At 46.0% G+C, this 14,860-nt stretch overlaps 7 protein-coding genes across 7 annotated transcripts; 5 read left to right on the top strand and 2 right to left on the bottom strand.

Moving 5' to 3' along the window:
* Positions 1-771: 771 nt before the first annotated feature.
* I203_101791 (uncharacterized protein) lies at positions 772-2,265 on the top strand (the record flags this gene model as incomplete). Its single annotated transcript, XM_019150607.1, has 2 exons — positions 772-808; positions 857-2,265. 2 exons carry the CDS (start codon positions 772-774, stop codon positions 2,263-2,265), a joined length of 1,446 nt encoding a protein of 481 aa, XP_019000200.1.
* Positions 2,266-2,748: 483 nt separating this feature from the next.
* On the bottom strand, positions 2,749-3,897 carry I203_101790 (mitochondrial 37S ribosomal protein uS2m; the record flags this gene model as incomplete). The annotated part of the gene is made up of 5 exons (XM_019150606.1): positions 2,749-2,880; positions 2,943-3,123; positions 3,180-3,561; positions 3,627-3,773; positions 3,837-3,897. The coding sequence occupies 5 exons, from the start codon at positions 3,895-3,897 to the stop codon at positions 2,749-2,751; spliced, it is 903 nt and encodes a 300-aa protein (XP_019000199.1).
* A 712-nt stretch (positions 3,898-4,609) lies between these two features.
* On the top strand, positions 4,610-5,447 carry I203_101789 (60S ribosomal protein uL22; the record flags this gene model as incomplete). The annotated part of the gene is made up of 5 exons (XM_019150605.1): positions 4,610-4,670; positions 4,738-4,809; positions 4,886-5,014; positions 5,085-5,250; positions 5,312-5,447. 5 exons carry the CDS (start codon positions 4,610-4,612, stop codon positions 5,445-5,447), a joined length of 564 nt encoding a protein of 187 aa, XP_019000198.1.
* Positions 5,448-5,766: 319 nt separating this feature from the next.
* On the top strand, positions 5,767-6,297 carry I203_101788 (uncharacterized protein; the record flags this gene model as incomplete). The annotated part of the gene is made up of 4 exons (XM_019150604.1): positions 5,767-5,871; positions 5,927-6,007; positions 6,069-6,176; positions 6,256-6,297. The coding sequence occupies 4 exons, from the start codon at positions 5,767-5,769 to the stop codon at positions 6,295-6,297; spliced, it is 336 nt and encodes a 111-aa protein (XP_019000197.1).
* A 378-nt stretch (positions 6,298-6,675) lies between these two features.
* I203_101787 (uncharacterized protein) lies at positions 6,676-8,243 on the bottom strand (the record flags this gene model as incomplete). Its single annotated transcript, XM_065516953.1, has 6 exons — positions 6,676-6,960; positions 7,023-7,609; positions 7,658-7,917; positions 7,966-7,982; positions 8,032-8,110; positions 8,173-8,243. The coding sequence occupies 6 exons, from the start codon at positions 8,241-8,243 to the stop codon at positions 6,676-6,678; spliced, it is 1,299 nt and encodes a 432-aa protein (XP_065373771.1).
* A 436-nt stretch (positions 8,244-8,679) lies between these two features.
* I203_101786 (uncharacterized protein) lies at positions 8,680-11,055 on the top strand (the record flags this gene model as incomplete). The annotated part of the gene is made up of 12 exons (XM_065516952.1): positions 8,680-8,883; positions 8,939-9,046; positions 9,112-9,225; positions 9,301-9,439; positions 9,519-9,579; positions 9,635-9,843; positions 9,900-10,096; positions 10,179-10,357; positions 10,424-10,564; positions 10,630-10,652; positions 10,711-10,896; positions 10,955-11,055. 12 exons carry the CDS (start codon positions 8,680-8,682, stop codon positions 11,053-11,055), a joined length of 1,662 nt encoding a protein of 553 aa, XP_065373770.1.
* Positions 11,056-12,357: 1,302 nt separating this feature from the next.
* I203_101785 (uncharacterized protein) lies at positions 12,358-14,860 on the top strand (the record flags this gene model as incomplete). Its single annotated transcript, XM_065516951.1, has 9 exons — positions 12,358-12,453; positions 12,515-12,626; positions 12,795-13,931; positions 14,016-14,069; positions 14,132-14,190; positions 14,248-14,368; positions 14,425-14,453; positions 14,569-14,589; positions 14,654-14,860. The coding sequence occupies 9 exons, from the start codon at positions 12,358-12,360 to the stop codon at positions 14,858-14,860; spliced, it is 1,836 nt and encodes a 611-aa protein (XP_065373769.1).

Raw genomic sequence — 14,860 nt, 5'->3', positions numbered from 1 at the left:
TAGCCTCGGGCGAAATGCATCAGGAGGCAACCCTTCATGAAGACTCCCCTGGGATCGTGGTTCAATCGATCGGTGAGATACCATGCAGTCAATTAACCTGCTCTTGTCGTGTATCCTCTCGAGGACAAAGGAGTGCTTTTACCTACCTGTACACATCTCCTAATGTTGTATGGACATCCCAGGTCACCATCGACCATTGACTGCTATGGATGGTCGATATTCCGGCAGTTATCCGTATGTCTTACAACAAGGATTGTTTGAGCATTCCAGGAACAGCTGCTTCTGATTGCAAGACTATCAGGCGTGTTTAGTGCTTGATGCACATAAAGCGAGTTATACGGTCATGCTACATTGTCGTATCATCTGTGAAGTGTTGCATCTATTATGTCCAAGAGCGAATCCAGGTCTAAAAATGTCCTCGCACACCCTGTCACAAGAGCATGGGTAAGCAAGATCACTGGCATGCCATTTGACCCTTCTATCTTCCTTGCCTTATGTGTCTCTCATATGACCTGAAGAATGACATATCAACTCCTTGACCTTGTGGCATTGCTTCATATCTTCAGCTTGTATTTGCTGTCGGGCCCCGACGGATAGATAGTCAGGCACATCTGATTGCGCTTTGGTGCTCGGTGTCCGAACGGTCACAGTAGAGCTTGATAAGTTAAGCATACGACAGCACAATCGTCCATTCGTATATTTGTATATCTACGACTTGTACCGCTGTACGTTATCTCAGACAAGCTGTGATACCGTCACTTGGGTTCAATCATGTCTGCTGATACTGATTCTGTTGAAAAAAGATACCGTAAGTATTGACTGACATGGAGTATGTCTTAAGCTGATCTGTATTCAGTATCACTGCACGAGCGATACAGCGTTTGCAGGCGCAATTCAACTTTCCCAGCCGTCGTTGTGGTCGTCATCGCATATTCAAAGGCTTCGGCTCTCCCCTCAACTTCGTTCCTCGCACGACGAATCACTGAGCTACAACAACATTTCCCACTACTGTACGCCAGTGTCGAAGGTGCACGAAGCACCAAACCATACTTTCAGAGTCGAAAGGAAGTATGGCCACCTTCTGAGATTCTATTCCACACTACCTACACACCCTCATCCGATGCGAAAGAAGAACTTGGACAAGTATTCTGCGAAGAGCCCGATGTATTAGCTAAAAAACAAGATTTCTACTCTGGTCCGAGTTGGCAAGTCCGAATACATACCCATCCTGCTCAACCCAGAGCATATCTGACATTGGCGATTGATCATATCTATAATGACGGTCGAGGTCTTCTTGCCCTTCTCGGTTGTCTTTTGGCCGATGATATATCCTCATTACCATATGAGAAACTCTCCAGTATACCCAGAGTAGAAGATACCGTCGATATGAAACCTTCATTAGGGTATTTCCTCCCAATCGTATTCGATAAATTGCTATTACCGAAACTACCTAATTTCATACAATCATATTTTAAGAAATCGCCCACTTGGCCATCGACAAGTATCCGACAGGGTCCCATCGATTTACCAGCTGGTCAATCTATCATTTCAATTCCTCTCGACTTACTCAGCAAGCTCAAAATCGTCTCAAAAGAACACGGTATCAAAACGTTACATGGTCTTCTCAAGGCTATTTACATGGTAGGCGTATGGTCGGTCTACCGACATACCCTTACTCCATTTATCATACGGGGTTCTACACCTCGATCAGAGAGAGATTCAGCATTGGGTCATCCTCTATGTACTGGTAATTTCGTCAGTTCTCATAAAGTGGATATTCCCTTAGAGGGGAATGACGATTTCTGGACAGTCGCTACGAAAGTTTCAAATCATCTTATCGATCCTCAATCGATTAAATACGGTAGAATGGATATGGGTATGCTAGCTTGGGTACCAGATGGTGAATTCGATCCTCCTCATGAAGATCCTCGACGTGTGACCAAATGGGAAGATTTCTTCTTGACTCAGGCATACTCTGAGACTCCCTTCAACGAGAGTTTCAGCTTCTCCAATTTAGGTGTAACGAAATTACCTCAAGGAGCGGAAGATCTGATATGGGGTCAAGAAGCTTCGCCTTATGCACCACCTTTCAATGTGAGCTTGATCAGTCACGAGGCCGGATTGAGGTTGGTCACGGTGTGGAAGGAAGGGTCAGTCGCGGTGGAAGAAGAAGTTAAACGGATGGAGACGGTATTTGAGGGGGTGCTTAGAAAATTGGTTGAGGGAGTTGAAGATACGACATTGGCGAGTCTGACCAAGCTATAGAGATAGATCTGTTTAAAACGATAGAATAGGTAGAGACTTGGGTCTACAGTATTCGCGTTCAATCACTAGTCTGCTGAATTGTATCGTACTATTATAAATTTTCCAATCCCTATAATACAGCTTCTCATTACCACACTATAATATTTCGATCGTATACGTTACAATCCTATAATAATATGTTCCTGTTCACGTTGACCATACAGTATAGTTATTTACTTTTCATATAATAATATAATCATATAATCAGTAATCATAAAACCAACAGTAGCAGAGTCAGTAGCGATGGCAATGATTTCATGGGTAGCAGTGAAATGAAGTTTGCGACCTTTTTACTGATCAATCGATGGCACCGGTGTTTTTGTTGGGTGTATCTTAGCTCACAAAAATGCCTTATTGCCTAGGGTAAGATGAAGAAGCACTCAGACCATCCCAGATTCATCTACATGGTCCATCGTTGAGCCGTTATGTTCATGCATCTAGTGACTACCTTCTATCCCTTCTCGCTCTGCCCTTCTGCTCGGTCGCCCTCCTCTCCGCTTCCTTCAAACGTAACCTCCTTCCTTCCTGTCCCGCTATACTCAGTGTCCCCACCACAAGTTCGGCCGTTCGCATGGACTATTCCCAAATATTAGCAAGAGCTACATCGATCACGCCCTTCAATGCTACATCCAACTCACCTCCATGTTGGCAGGGATGGGATATGTTACTATCCTAGGATCGGTATCTGTATCGACAATACCGACTGTAGGGATATGACGAGCAGTACATTCTCGTATAGCTGCTGTATTCTCTGATGGATTTAAGAAAATGACGAGATCGGGTTTATACGATTTGTTGAGCATGGGTTCGATACCAAAGCTAAAAGAGGAATCAGAGGTCTTTCTTCGACAAAATGGTAGAACTACTTCACTTACAATGTCTCTGAATTTGTCAATACACCAGGCATCCAATCGTTAACCGCATATCCGTTATCTTCCAACCTCTCCTTTGCGCGATGTATCATCTTCTTGTGTCCGTCCCTCGTTCCTACGATTAAAACTATTCCATCTGCTTTCACCACATCCCTGACTAACGCTGCTGTACGTCTCAAGATAGGCAACGTCTGATCGAGGTCTATGATTGATAGACCAGCTCGTTTACCGTAGATGTATGGTGTGTAGGCTGTAGAAGTGAGACTGTGAGAATGACCGAGAGCTGCACCGGATGCGAGAAGAGTGGATAGTGTCGCTTGGGTAGGTGAGCGGGGTCGAGGAGGTGGGTTGGCGGATTGTGGGATGAAGAGAGGTAGTGAATTGCCTATGAAATAAGAACCATCTGTCAGCATGACGTCTCTATGCTGGACCAGGTCCACTGCCACTCACGCTGAGCATCTCTTCTCCGACGCCATTCTCTCGCTTCGTTCAAATTCCTCTTCCATGCCTGCTCTGCTGATTCACCTGGATACACCTGTCCTCGAGTGGAACTTTCTGCTTGGGTGATGGCACTTGAAGTTGAGAGAGGTCGAGTGGCTGTAGACAGTCAAGATGGTGAGTGATCCCTCAATTTGGACGAGATTTCCTGTTACAACCCACCTGTTCGTACTACCACACTCGCTCGAAGAGCTTTCAACGCAGATCCACTTGATCCTTTCATGGTATTCGGATTTCGGACGTATATATCTAGATATTCTCTAGCAGGCGCTGTGGGTATGGGTCTGGGGAATAAACTTGGTCGTATCGTTTGTCAATGTCAATGTGAATGTCAACAGATCACTGCAGGCATACGAGCAGTTGTCGAGATTTCTGACTTTTTCATGCATCCTCTTCCGATTGATCTCAACCGAGACGGTTATCAGGCTCATCGCAGAGGGACTCGCGTGAATGCCGACTGATCGGATTATCAGCAAGGGCGGATTCAGACCGGAAGCAGATAATTGCCACAAGTTGTCGTTAAAACACCGAGAAACTCCGTTCTATGCTTTTGTATGGGAATCTCCAATTTTTTGGTGTATGGTGGTGCATGGTGCAAATTCAAGAATTGATGCCACTAAATGCTCACCACCACTCACTCACTGACTCACTCACTCAGACGGAAGCTCACTGGCTCAGCAACAGTCGCACAATTCGACATTCTCAAAATCAACTCTTGTCGTTACCACCTTTCCCTCTTTGTCCATCAAAAAAAAAGGCTAAAGCCCATACATCAATTACAATGGTCAGTACACATTCACAAGCAACTGTAGAAGACGGAGATGTGGAAAAGGAGGATTATCGTGATAGAGGTTCGGTGCTGATGAAATTTTGATTCTTTCCTTGCTCATTCCATGCTCGACTATCCCTCATTCCTCTACCTGTACCAATATCCAATGCCAAATCAACAGGTTCGATACGCCTCTGCCCACGTCGTCGCCGGCAACCCTGAGAAGTGTACGTTGGAGTTTTTTGGTGGAAATGTTGGATTAATAGGACTGATTGGAATTTATTGTTACTGCAGTCGCCAAGGCTCGAGGAGAGTATGTCCGAACTCACTTCAAGAACATGCGAGAGGTCGCCGCTGCCCTTTCAGGTGGGCTATATTCGCTTGCGATGTGACAGGGCAGGATAAAGAACGGAGGTGCTGATATCGGATTCCTTGGTAATAGGTATGAACCTTAAGAAGGCCTACACCTACCTTGCCGATGTTCAAGACCACAAACAAGTCATCCCCTTCAGACGTTTCGCCGGTGGTATTGGTCGAGCTTCCCAAGCTAAACAATTCAAGACTACTAAGGGTGGGTTTGGAAGCATAATCTGGAATGGAGGGAGGGATTCATGCTAATCTGTATGGTGTGTGATTTATAGGACGATGGCCCGAAAAGTCTGTTCAATTCATCCTCCGTCTTCTCAAAAACGCCGAATCCAACGCCGATGCCAAGGATCTCGAAGTTGAGGATTTGATCATCAAGAACATCGTTGTCCAACAAGCTCCTAAGACCCGACGAAGAACCTACAGAGCTCACGGTAGAATGTAAGTACCATTGCCACTTATAAACGTGGAACCGACATGCAATGCTAATGACCATTTGTAGCAACCCATACCAAGGTCACCCATGCCACATCGAGATCATCCTTTCCACCCCTTCATCCGAAGTCCCCCGAGCCAAGGACCTCGACGTCACCTCCAGCTCTAAGAAGGGAAAGACCGTTGCCGCCATCGAAGCTTAAGAAGGAGGGAAAGGGTTCTTTCGTTAGTTTTTGGTAGTTGACAGCACACGACGTGCTATGTATGATGGATCCATACTCGCTGCATGATTTCTTGGATCTTCGCGAGACATGTCAGGATTGCATCCTGTAGCTGTGCTTGCTTGCTTGTCTTGCAGGATTGATATATTGCATTAAGAGATGATTCACTTTTCTGATGTTACGTAAGCTAAGTTTGACTGTGCCGAGAATACGAGTTCACGTTCAGCTGCAACGTTGAATGTTGAATGTTTAATGTTTACTCTTGTTGCTGTCATTCATAAGTCACCCTCAACCAAGCACCATGAGTCAGTCCGGTCCACCTGCAGATGCCAAGCAGGCGCAGGCTGCAGCACTGCAAGAGCTGGAGGCGGCCCAGAAGAAAAAACGAGCTATTGATACCAATCTGGTAAAGTATATCCCTTCAATGGGTATCAACACTTTCGCTGACTTTGACGATATAGGCAAACTTGGAACATTCCATCTACGCGTTCGAGGGGAGCTATCTAGACGAGACAGCCGCATCTGGAGGTAACATAATAAAGGTATGTGTCCCCTTGCTCCACCTTTAACCTACTTTTTAGTGCTGACGTGAAATGGTGATAGGGATTTGATAATTACCTTAAGCCTCCTCCCACTAATGTCAATAAGAAGAAGTTGGAAGTGTCTGAAGCGGATAGACTGTTCAGTACGAGTAGTGGTACATATCAGCAGGTGCGTAATTCTAGCTTTATTGTTCCCTTGAAGTGTATGGATGGGTGCTTACGAAAAGTAGTAAATCTCTTAATCGCAGAGTCTCGCTGCGAAGAGACAACAGGATCAGTCAGCGGAATAGGAAATGTCATATGTGTAAAATCAAGAAGCCATTGTTGTATCAAAGCCATCAAGTATGTACTGTGTATCATACCACTACGCCAAATGATTTCTGTGGATCCACAACGAAAGATTCGCTGCGAATGCGATCGTTTTCTCTAGGTAGACTTCCATTCCCGGATCCCTTTCACCATTCAGCTTAAATTGACGATTCGAGCCATGAATCGAGCCGGTATCAAATGACGGCCTAATAGAGAAAGAACAGAATTTGAATGACAACAAGACGTCAAGTCCAGGTCAGATGCATCAATTTTACATACATTACTACTAAACTATGGGTCTCGAATCAATGCTCGGTTTATAATGATTTACTTCAAAGTGTACTAGAAAGAGGAATGAATCACCTTGCACACTCTTCATCCGGAACGACATCGTAACCTGCTCTAGTCTGAGCGCCAGCTGCGGGGACATCACTAGTCTCTTCCAACTCAGGTTCGTGGGGAAGGTGAATACTGGGTGGAGGAGGGAAGATGATCGGTTTGACCAGACCATTGAACACGAATGTACCGTAGCTAGCATGATTGTTAGCGACGTTTCTTCCCAGCTGACTTACACTAGCATGGCGAATCCTCCAACTTGTAGTAGTGTGAAAGGCCATACCAACTTCTCCCAACCTAAACCCAAACTGACAACCCATATACCAAGGGTCCTACAGGTATCGACAGTACTTCTCGTAGTCGCACTGACTCTATGAGTTACACTCAGTCCGAAAAAGTTGAAAGCACCAATACTAAACATGATAGCGAAGCATGAACCGTATACCGTAGGAGTAGAGATGATCTGATGCCATCCTCTGGGAATATCGAAATATGGTGATCTCTTTCGGAAGCAAATATGTAAGAATGGCATACCGATCAGAGTCGTAGTCAGACCGAAGAACCCTTCTAGAGTGACAGCAGCGAGCGGCTCGACTTTATAGTGAGACATGATCTTCTCTTCTACCACGTATTGACTTGCGGTAAATATCTGGGCGAAGAGGATGAGCAATACACCCAAAGCGACACGAGCTGGATCATCATCTGGTCTTTCGGCGAGAGTGATAAGAAGATCGATAGGGTCGGATAGTTGTTTCTTGACTAAACTTCCTGATAGGCCCACGAGGCAAACACCCAATGTGACTATGACTAGAGCTGCCCATTGATACAACCATAGATGACGTCGGAGGAAGATGACAGATAGGACCCCAACCCAAAGTACCAATGCACCTCGTGACATTTGGTAGATTGATACGGGTGTAAGGATGAGACCGACGTTCATGAGAGTGGTACCGCAAACTACCCTGTTGTCAACTTGGTCCATCGATATTCGAAAGGGATGCTCACTGTCAAAGAACGCTGGGAACCACATCCAGCATACCCTCCATCCTGTCAACAGCTTATCTTCCGATACCGAGGCAATAAGCGGTTGGTTCTCATCTTCTTCCTCATCCAAAGCCTCGTAAGGTCCTGATCTTTGTCCGAGTGGGAGTCTTGCTAAGATACGAGTAAACATGGACGCTTGAGGGGGTGCGATCACCTTATCCGCTCGATTATGATATGATAGTAAGAGCGGGATGAAACAAAGGAATTCTCCAGCAAACATACTATAAATCTGTTAGCGGCCACCTGAATTCGGTATTGAAGGAACCTACTTTAACGTTTGCCATACCTAACACAGGCATCAGCTCCGATAATGGTATGCGGTGAGGTGGACTTACAGGCTGCTCGAAATCGAGTCGAGGTCCAGGTGCATCAGGTCCACAGTCCTCTACACATTCCATATCTTGGTATTTCGATCTGACCATTGATCGGTAATCAGTGCGGGTCCACCCTGCCAGATACGGTGTGATCGAACTCACAATAGACTGTTAGCACATCCCGTGAGGAACATCCCTACCACGAGGGTAGTCACACCCATCTTGGATGACATGGTGAATGCTGCCTGTGTATGATGTGTCGAGTATTGTATGTATGTATGATGGTGTTGAAAGGTAGACCGACAGATGTCAAGTGTAGACTGAATTGAGTAGAGTATGACGAGTCATCGTGGGCACCGTAGTTACCGGAGTGGACATAACCGATCACCCCCACCCACCCAACCAGACCAAGTGGCCTTTTTAATCCCGGCCATCGCATCGTTAGGGTATAAAAGGGGGTACAAAGAGGCTTTTGCATGTTTGTGCATACCAGACTAAAATACTGGAAAAGACAAAGGAGTCTACAAGGAGGACAGTAGAAAGGTGATGGATCACTAACACCTGAATCGATGAGGTTAAATCAAGAGAGAAAAGCTATTTGTCGTCTGCTAACATCCAAAACCAGAAACTTATCATATACAGTATCTTACTGACTCCTTGATTGAGATGATGGACGTGATCCAGCAAATACCAGAGACGAAAGCCATCCATGATTTCATCAAGGATCAACTAGACAATGCGACTTCACCGGAACATAGATCTGGCAAATCGGACGAGCCACCTTTACCTGTCCGACTTGACAGTCCATGTCGATTGAGTAATACCAATCTTTTCATCTTAGGAACGGGTCAAGTGTTCCTATGGGGTTTGACCGTGAGCCTAAAACATGTTAGACAACCGGGAATGAACTAAATTTCTAGATCTGTAGTCTGCAAGTATACTAGAAACCGCTTTTGCCTTACCAGTGATAGGAGTTGAACTCGATCTCACCCCAGGTGAAGTCCAGTGGGTATCTGCGTCAATGATGTCAACTTGGGTGAGTCCAGCTGATTTTCGGATTTTTATCTTGATATACTGACCGGAGGCTTGGCTGGTTGTCAGGGCTGCTTCCAACTTATTGCAGGAAGGTTATGTGATATTTTCGGGAGGAAGAGGGGATATCTAACAGGCTGTTTGGGGTTAATGTTGACCAATATCATTTCAACGTTCATGCCGGTGAGACATGTTCATTTTCACTTCCGGAACACAAGTCAAACTCAATTCCCATTGAGCTGATTGATGAGACCACAGAACCTCGCAAGTCTCAGTGTCTTTCGAGCACTAGCTGGTATAGCCAGTGCGATAGCCTTACCTGCTTCGGCGGGTATAATAGGATCTTTGTATCCAGCTGGAAGATTGAGGACGTTGGCTTTTGCAGCTATCACTTGTGGTACGTGGGCTGTGTCCTGAACACCATCACATGCAATCAGCTCGATAAGCCAAAAAAATAAGCTTATTTCAGAACACAGGTGGAGCAGCTGGAGCAGCTGGAGGCGAGCTCGTTGCTGGTACCTTGATCGAATGGACAAAGCAAGCGATCAATTGACTCCTTGATGATATGAAGCTAAACTGTTTAGTCTCCTAGATGGACATGGAGACCTTGTTTCTTTCTCATCGGTATTCTTACTACCTACCCCCTCGCGATTGGTCATCTGATCATCCCACTTGATCCGGCGTTCACCACAGACAAAGCAGTAGATTGGTTGGGTGCTTGCGCAATTGGAAGCTCCATTTTCCTCTTACTCTTGACTTTCACACTATCTGAAACGGAAGAAAGAGGTTGGAAAACACCACGTAAGTCAAATTCATTGCCTGTGATTTTTTGCTCATCGGAGGTGAAAAATTGGCAGACCTCCCTGCTCTTCTCGTGGCTTCTGTATTATTCTTCGCAGTATTCGCATGGCGTCAAAGACAACTTTCGAGATCAGCCAAAAACCCATATAACAAGAAACCACCACCTCTGATTCCTCTTTCACTTCTATCTGTTAAGAATAGGAACCTGGTGGTCATCTATATCGCCTCGGCGTGTACATGGGCAATGACAGATGTTAGTTCATAATTTCCCAAATCATTCCATGAGTATTGATTACAAAAGCATTACTGATAAGATGATATACTCCACATGTCAGAGCTTCTTCGTCTTTGCGTCTTATCTGTATTTCGACGTACTCAATCTATCACCCTTCCAAGCTGGTCTTCGATTGAGCATCACTTTCTTTAGCGGTACCGTCGCGGCGCTGGTAGTAGCTCTGACGAGTTCTCATATATCTCCCAGATTATTGATGACTCTAGGATGTCTGATATCGGTGTGGGTTGATCATTACCCATGTAATGGAATATCAATAAGCTGATCATGATATGGGGAGGGATATAGAGTCATTCCAGTCATATTTGCTGTTCGTGGTCTCGATTGGGCATATTGGAAAGGAGATATCTGGGCTCTTTTGGTCATCGCTTATGGGACGGATGCGACTATAGCTGCTGGATCCACCATCATATCCCAGACCGCGTCTCCGTGAGTAATCATGATCCCAATACTTGTCCAATCTACTGATATATCTATATTTTCTTACACCTTAGTGAGGATCAGAGTGTCGCATCAGGTGAGCTTGTTTAGTAACGTTGTCCCTTTGACCTGAATAACAATGCACATTTTTATAGCTTTATTTCAGACAAGTTGCAGATTAGGCTTCGCCCTAGGCTTGGCTATATCAACTCTAGTTCAGACAAGCGTTGAGAAGTCGGCTCTATCCTCTTACGCCATTTCGACAGGGGAACAGAAATTGAATGCGCTGGTAGACGGTCTAAGGGCTGCTCAGTGGTGTAATGCAGGATATGTTGCGTTGGGTAAGTCCAAAGATTGGTATTATGAAGGATCAGTCGACTGACGATGGCAAGTTGGTAGCTGCTGTCTTGGTGGGATTCGGGATGAAAGGGTGGCAGAGGTTAGATCATCATACAGCGAGCAATGATGATCAAACCGATCTTCATAGAGAAGCCGACTGAGCTGATGCATAGTGAGATTCTCTTATCCTCTTGGCGAATGCACGATGCTGTCATACCAAGCTTCTGTCTATATACTGATGGCACAATCACTGTCGGTGGTCGAATATCCTGCATCAGTTGGAAATAAGCAGTGGTTCAGCGGCCACTTGTTGCCGTGATGCACATACAATGGCTACATGAAAGGATGGGCTGGTCATGGTCGTAAGGTATGAGCATGTCCGATGCACTTAAGGCATCCTGCTCTTGGCTTACGATCTTGGGAGTGGAGGGAAAGAAGCCAATACGCGACGGAGCACCAATTCAGGAATTCATTGAACTTGCATGACGGCAGGAACAGTCTCCTACGGATTTAAGCGGCAAATCAACATCATCTACATCATCAATAAACTACGTTTGCTTCGTTCTCTCTTCGACCATCATTGCTCGCTATCATCATTGTTGTCTGTATCATAGCTTATCTACACACGCATTTCGACAATGTCAACATCTCCAGCACCCAAGGCGGACCTGGTCGAGCAACTGAAAGAGTTGGGAATATCGGAAAGATCGGCCCGTTATGCACTATCGGTATGTCTGGGTCTGAAAGGAATGTTGTCGTTCAGGATGTGGGAGAGTCCCGGTATGACAGTCAAACTGACACTCGTGGACGTGCTCTCGATTGGTGTAGAAAACGAAGAATGATATACACAAAGCTGCTAATTATGGTGAGTCGAGTTGATGTTTGAAGTGTTTGATTGTCTGGACCTCGATGTCTACGATGTTCAAAGGATAGCCTAGCACAGTAAGACTAGCGCTCGAGCAGTCTTGATTACCTTGTCGCAAGGTGAGGTTGCAGAGAGGTGCTTGTGCATTGTGGCTGTCTCATCATTATCATCATCATCTGGACAGACGTCGTCATTCTCGCATACCTTATCTCTCTTGATACTCGTATGTTGTGATGTGTTTGATGAGGTCCTTTGGGTCTTCCTGTGATCGATTCGTTGTCTGTGCTTCACTGCTCCCTGTCAACCCCTCGATTTTCCTTTCACAAAGGATAAGGACTATGCGATTCCCACAGATACCCATAAACGTTCATTCTTCTCATCTCTTGCATCGTACTCTTCATCATGATCAAATAACCTGGTCCATTCTCAAACGCCAAGAAATACCTCGTGCTGACCATCAACCGAAACTCTGCTTCTCATACCACCTTTCTGGCTTTGTTCACGACTCGGCAATATTCCTTTCATCTGCTATACCTCTATCTTCCCCGATACTCTCTCAATCCCATCTCGACTTCACTCCAACGAAATCATAACCAAAATGGCACCCCTCAATCGATCGTACTCCCTGCCCGTCTCCCTGTCCAACCCCGTGTCCCGTCTCAAAGCCCTAAGTGGAGCTGCGAGTAGAGACGAGGTAAGTCACTTTCTCTTCATCGGACCCGTCGCCACCCTCACCAAATCTTTCTATCTTACAGGTAAGCAAAAATCAACGTGATTCTGTTAAATCCCCCTTATCTACTCCCCCTCTCGCTGCTGTCATCGAAGACAGAGCTTCCTCTTCCACCTATCAAAGACCTTCTCCGGAGAGTAGTTTCTCGGACCTTGCCCCTTCTGAGGAAGGATCAAAAGATTCCAATTGAAAACATTCCCCAATCATCGTTCCTCATAAAAGATGGAGGTTGTCAAATAGGATAAAGAAGACTTTGTCCATCGACATATCTACCAAGAACAGCAAAAATGGGCTGGAATCGGAAGGTATTGAGTCTGCGCCTTTGGAGGAAGAGAGAGCTAGAAGGAGGTTCAGGAGGCCTAAAAGTGTTAAGATCAAGGAGGTAGAGGAAGGAAAAGAGAGAGAGCACGAGCTGACTATACCTGTCCCTAACCAAACTTATCCCCCTTCTTCCACCCCTTTCTCAACTTCCACTCCACTCCCTCTCGACAATCAGGCTTCCAACCTGATCCTCGGTGCCATCGACCGTGGAAGACCCGGTCAGATCTCCCCAAGTAGTTCAGCAACCGATCTCAACAAGCGATCAAGCGGAGCTTTCGCTGCGTTAGGACTGAAAGCAGCATCTATCGGCTTGGCAACTCCATCAAGAGTTCCCGATGAAACTGGTACAGATACCGCCCCTACCAGTACAACCTCGACACCCAAGGCATCCTTCCTTCAACCATCCAAACCTGTCGGTGGAGGATCTTCCCGAGGACCAAGAGCACCTTCCCCATTCTTCCGAGCTAGGAAGTCGAGAGAACAAGCGCGAGAAAGAGAAAAGAGTCCGGAAGTCAAAGCGTTGAAGAAGGATAATTACGGCGCAGAATCCGAGGTTGAGCCTGAAACTGAAGCCGAGTCAGTCAGCGGTGCACCCAAGAAATATCGACCTCAAGCATCAGCATATGTAGATGATGATAGTGCATCGGACTCGGCGGCATCTCAGTCTGATTCGGAATCGCAATCGGGAGATGACGAAGACTATGCTGATATCATTGATGAAGACGGAGAAGTAATTTTCGATGAAGAGACCGAGAAGAATACCGAAGCCAATGCCGTCTTCTTCGAAGGTGACGCAGCTGGGCTAGGCGGTAGATCAGCAACGGGTGAAGAAGGTGATAAGGAAGATACCAATGATCCTGAAGTCCCCTCGATATCACCGAGGGATGACGATCAATTGGATTTCTTCGGCGAAGAAGTAGAACAAGACCCCTTGGGTGAAGGACCCAACGTCGTCGTGCCCCCTCAATCTCTGTTCCAAACTTCTTCACTGCATCAACCGAAAAGACGAAAATCGCTCAGATCAGGTATCGAGCTTGTCACTTCCCGACCTAGCTTTGCCAGAGATAGATGTACGATCACGCTCACTCATGGTGACCCGGATGCAGCTTTGGAAGCCAGTGGTAAGCGGTTAAGAAGATATGTAGTTTTGAGTGATTTGAGTGAGGAGAGTAGGTATGCGGTCGAATGGGCTATTGGGACGGTAGCGAGAGATGGGGATGAGCTATTTATGATTTCGGTGAAGGAAGATGAGAGTAAAGGTGGGTGGTTCATGATGGGAACGAAACTCGTTGATTTGATACTAACAATTTTACCATTCCAGTTGATCCAAAAGCATGGTCAAATTCGGATCGAGCTCAGAAACTTCGCGTGCAGAAGGAGGTAAGCTATCAAGAAGGTCTCGATAGTGATCTCCCACTGACACTCGCCTTGAATCAGCGACAAACGACTGCATTACTTTTGGTCAAACAAGTCACTGGACTATTGCAGCGGACTCGACTGAATATCACGGTGACATGTCAATTCGTTCATGCTAAGAACGCAAGGCACATGTTGCTCGGTGAGTTGAATTGTTCTATACAGCTGATGACCGAGCTGACAAATGTGATTAATCAGATCTTATTGACTTCCTGGAACCCACGATGGTAATTGTAGGATCTCGAGGTTTGGGTAAACTCCAAGGGTGAGTTCAGACCGAGCGAGATCAACGCTAATTTTCGCAGCATCTTGCTGGGTTCAACCTCGCATTACCTGGTTCAGAAATCTTCTGTTCCCGTGATGGTGAGCTGCTGCTGATCGGCTGATGAATCTCATATGGTCATCGTTGCTCATCCATTTTCAATAGGTCGCTCGAAGACGTCTTCAACGACCATTACGAAAGACGAACCCAGCCAATCTCAGACATTCACCTCGAGTCAGCCTCGCTTCTGCCAGTATCGAGAAGACCGCTTCGAGTAAACAGGAAGATGAAGTCATGGATGTCGCTGAGTCTGAGAAAGAGGATGGTAAACCTACTAGTGCTAGCACCAGTGGACCTAACCCTCCTGCTTAG

Source organism: Kwoniella mangroviensis, assembly GCF_000507465.2.
Source record: "Kwoniella mangroviensis CBS 8507 chromosome 1 map unlocalized Ctg01, whole genome shotgun sequence".
Lineage (NCBI taxonomy): Eukaryota > Fungi > Basidiomycota > Tremellomycetes > Tremellales > Cryptococcaceae > Kwoniella > Kwoniella mangrovensis.
Note: the sequence above shows the minus strand (reverse complement) of the source record. Positions and strands in the feature narration are given on the sequence as shown.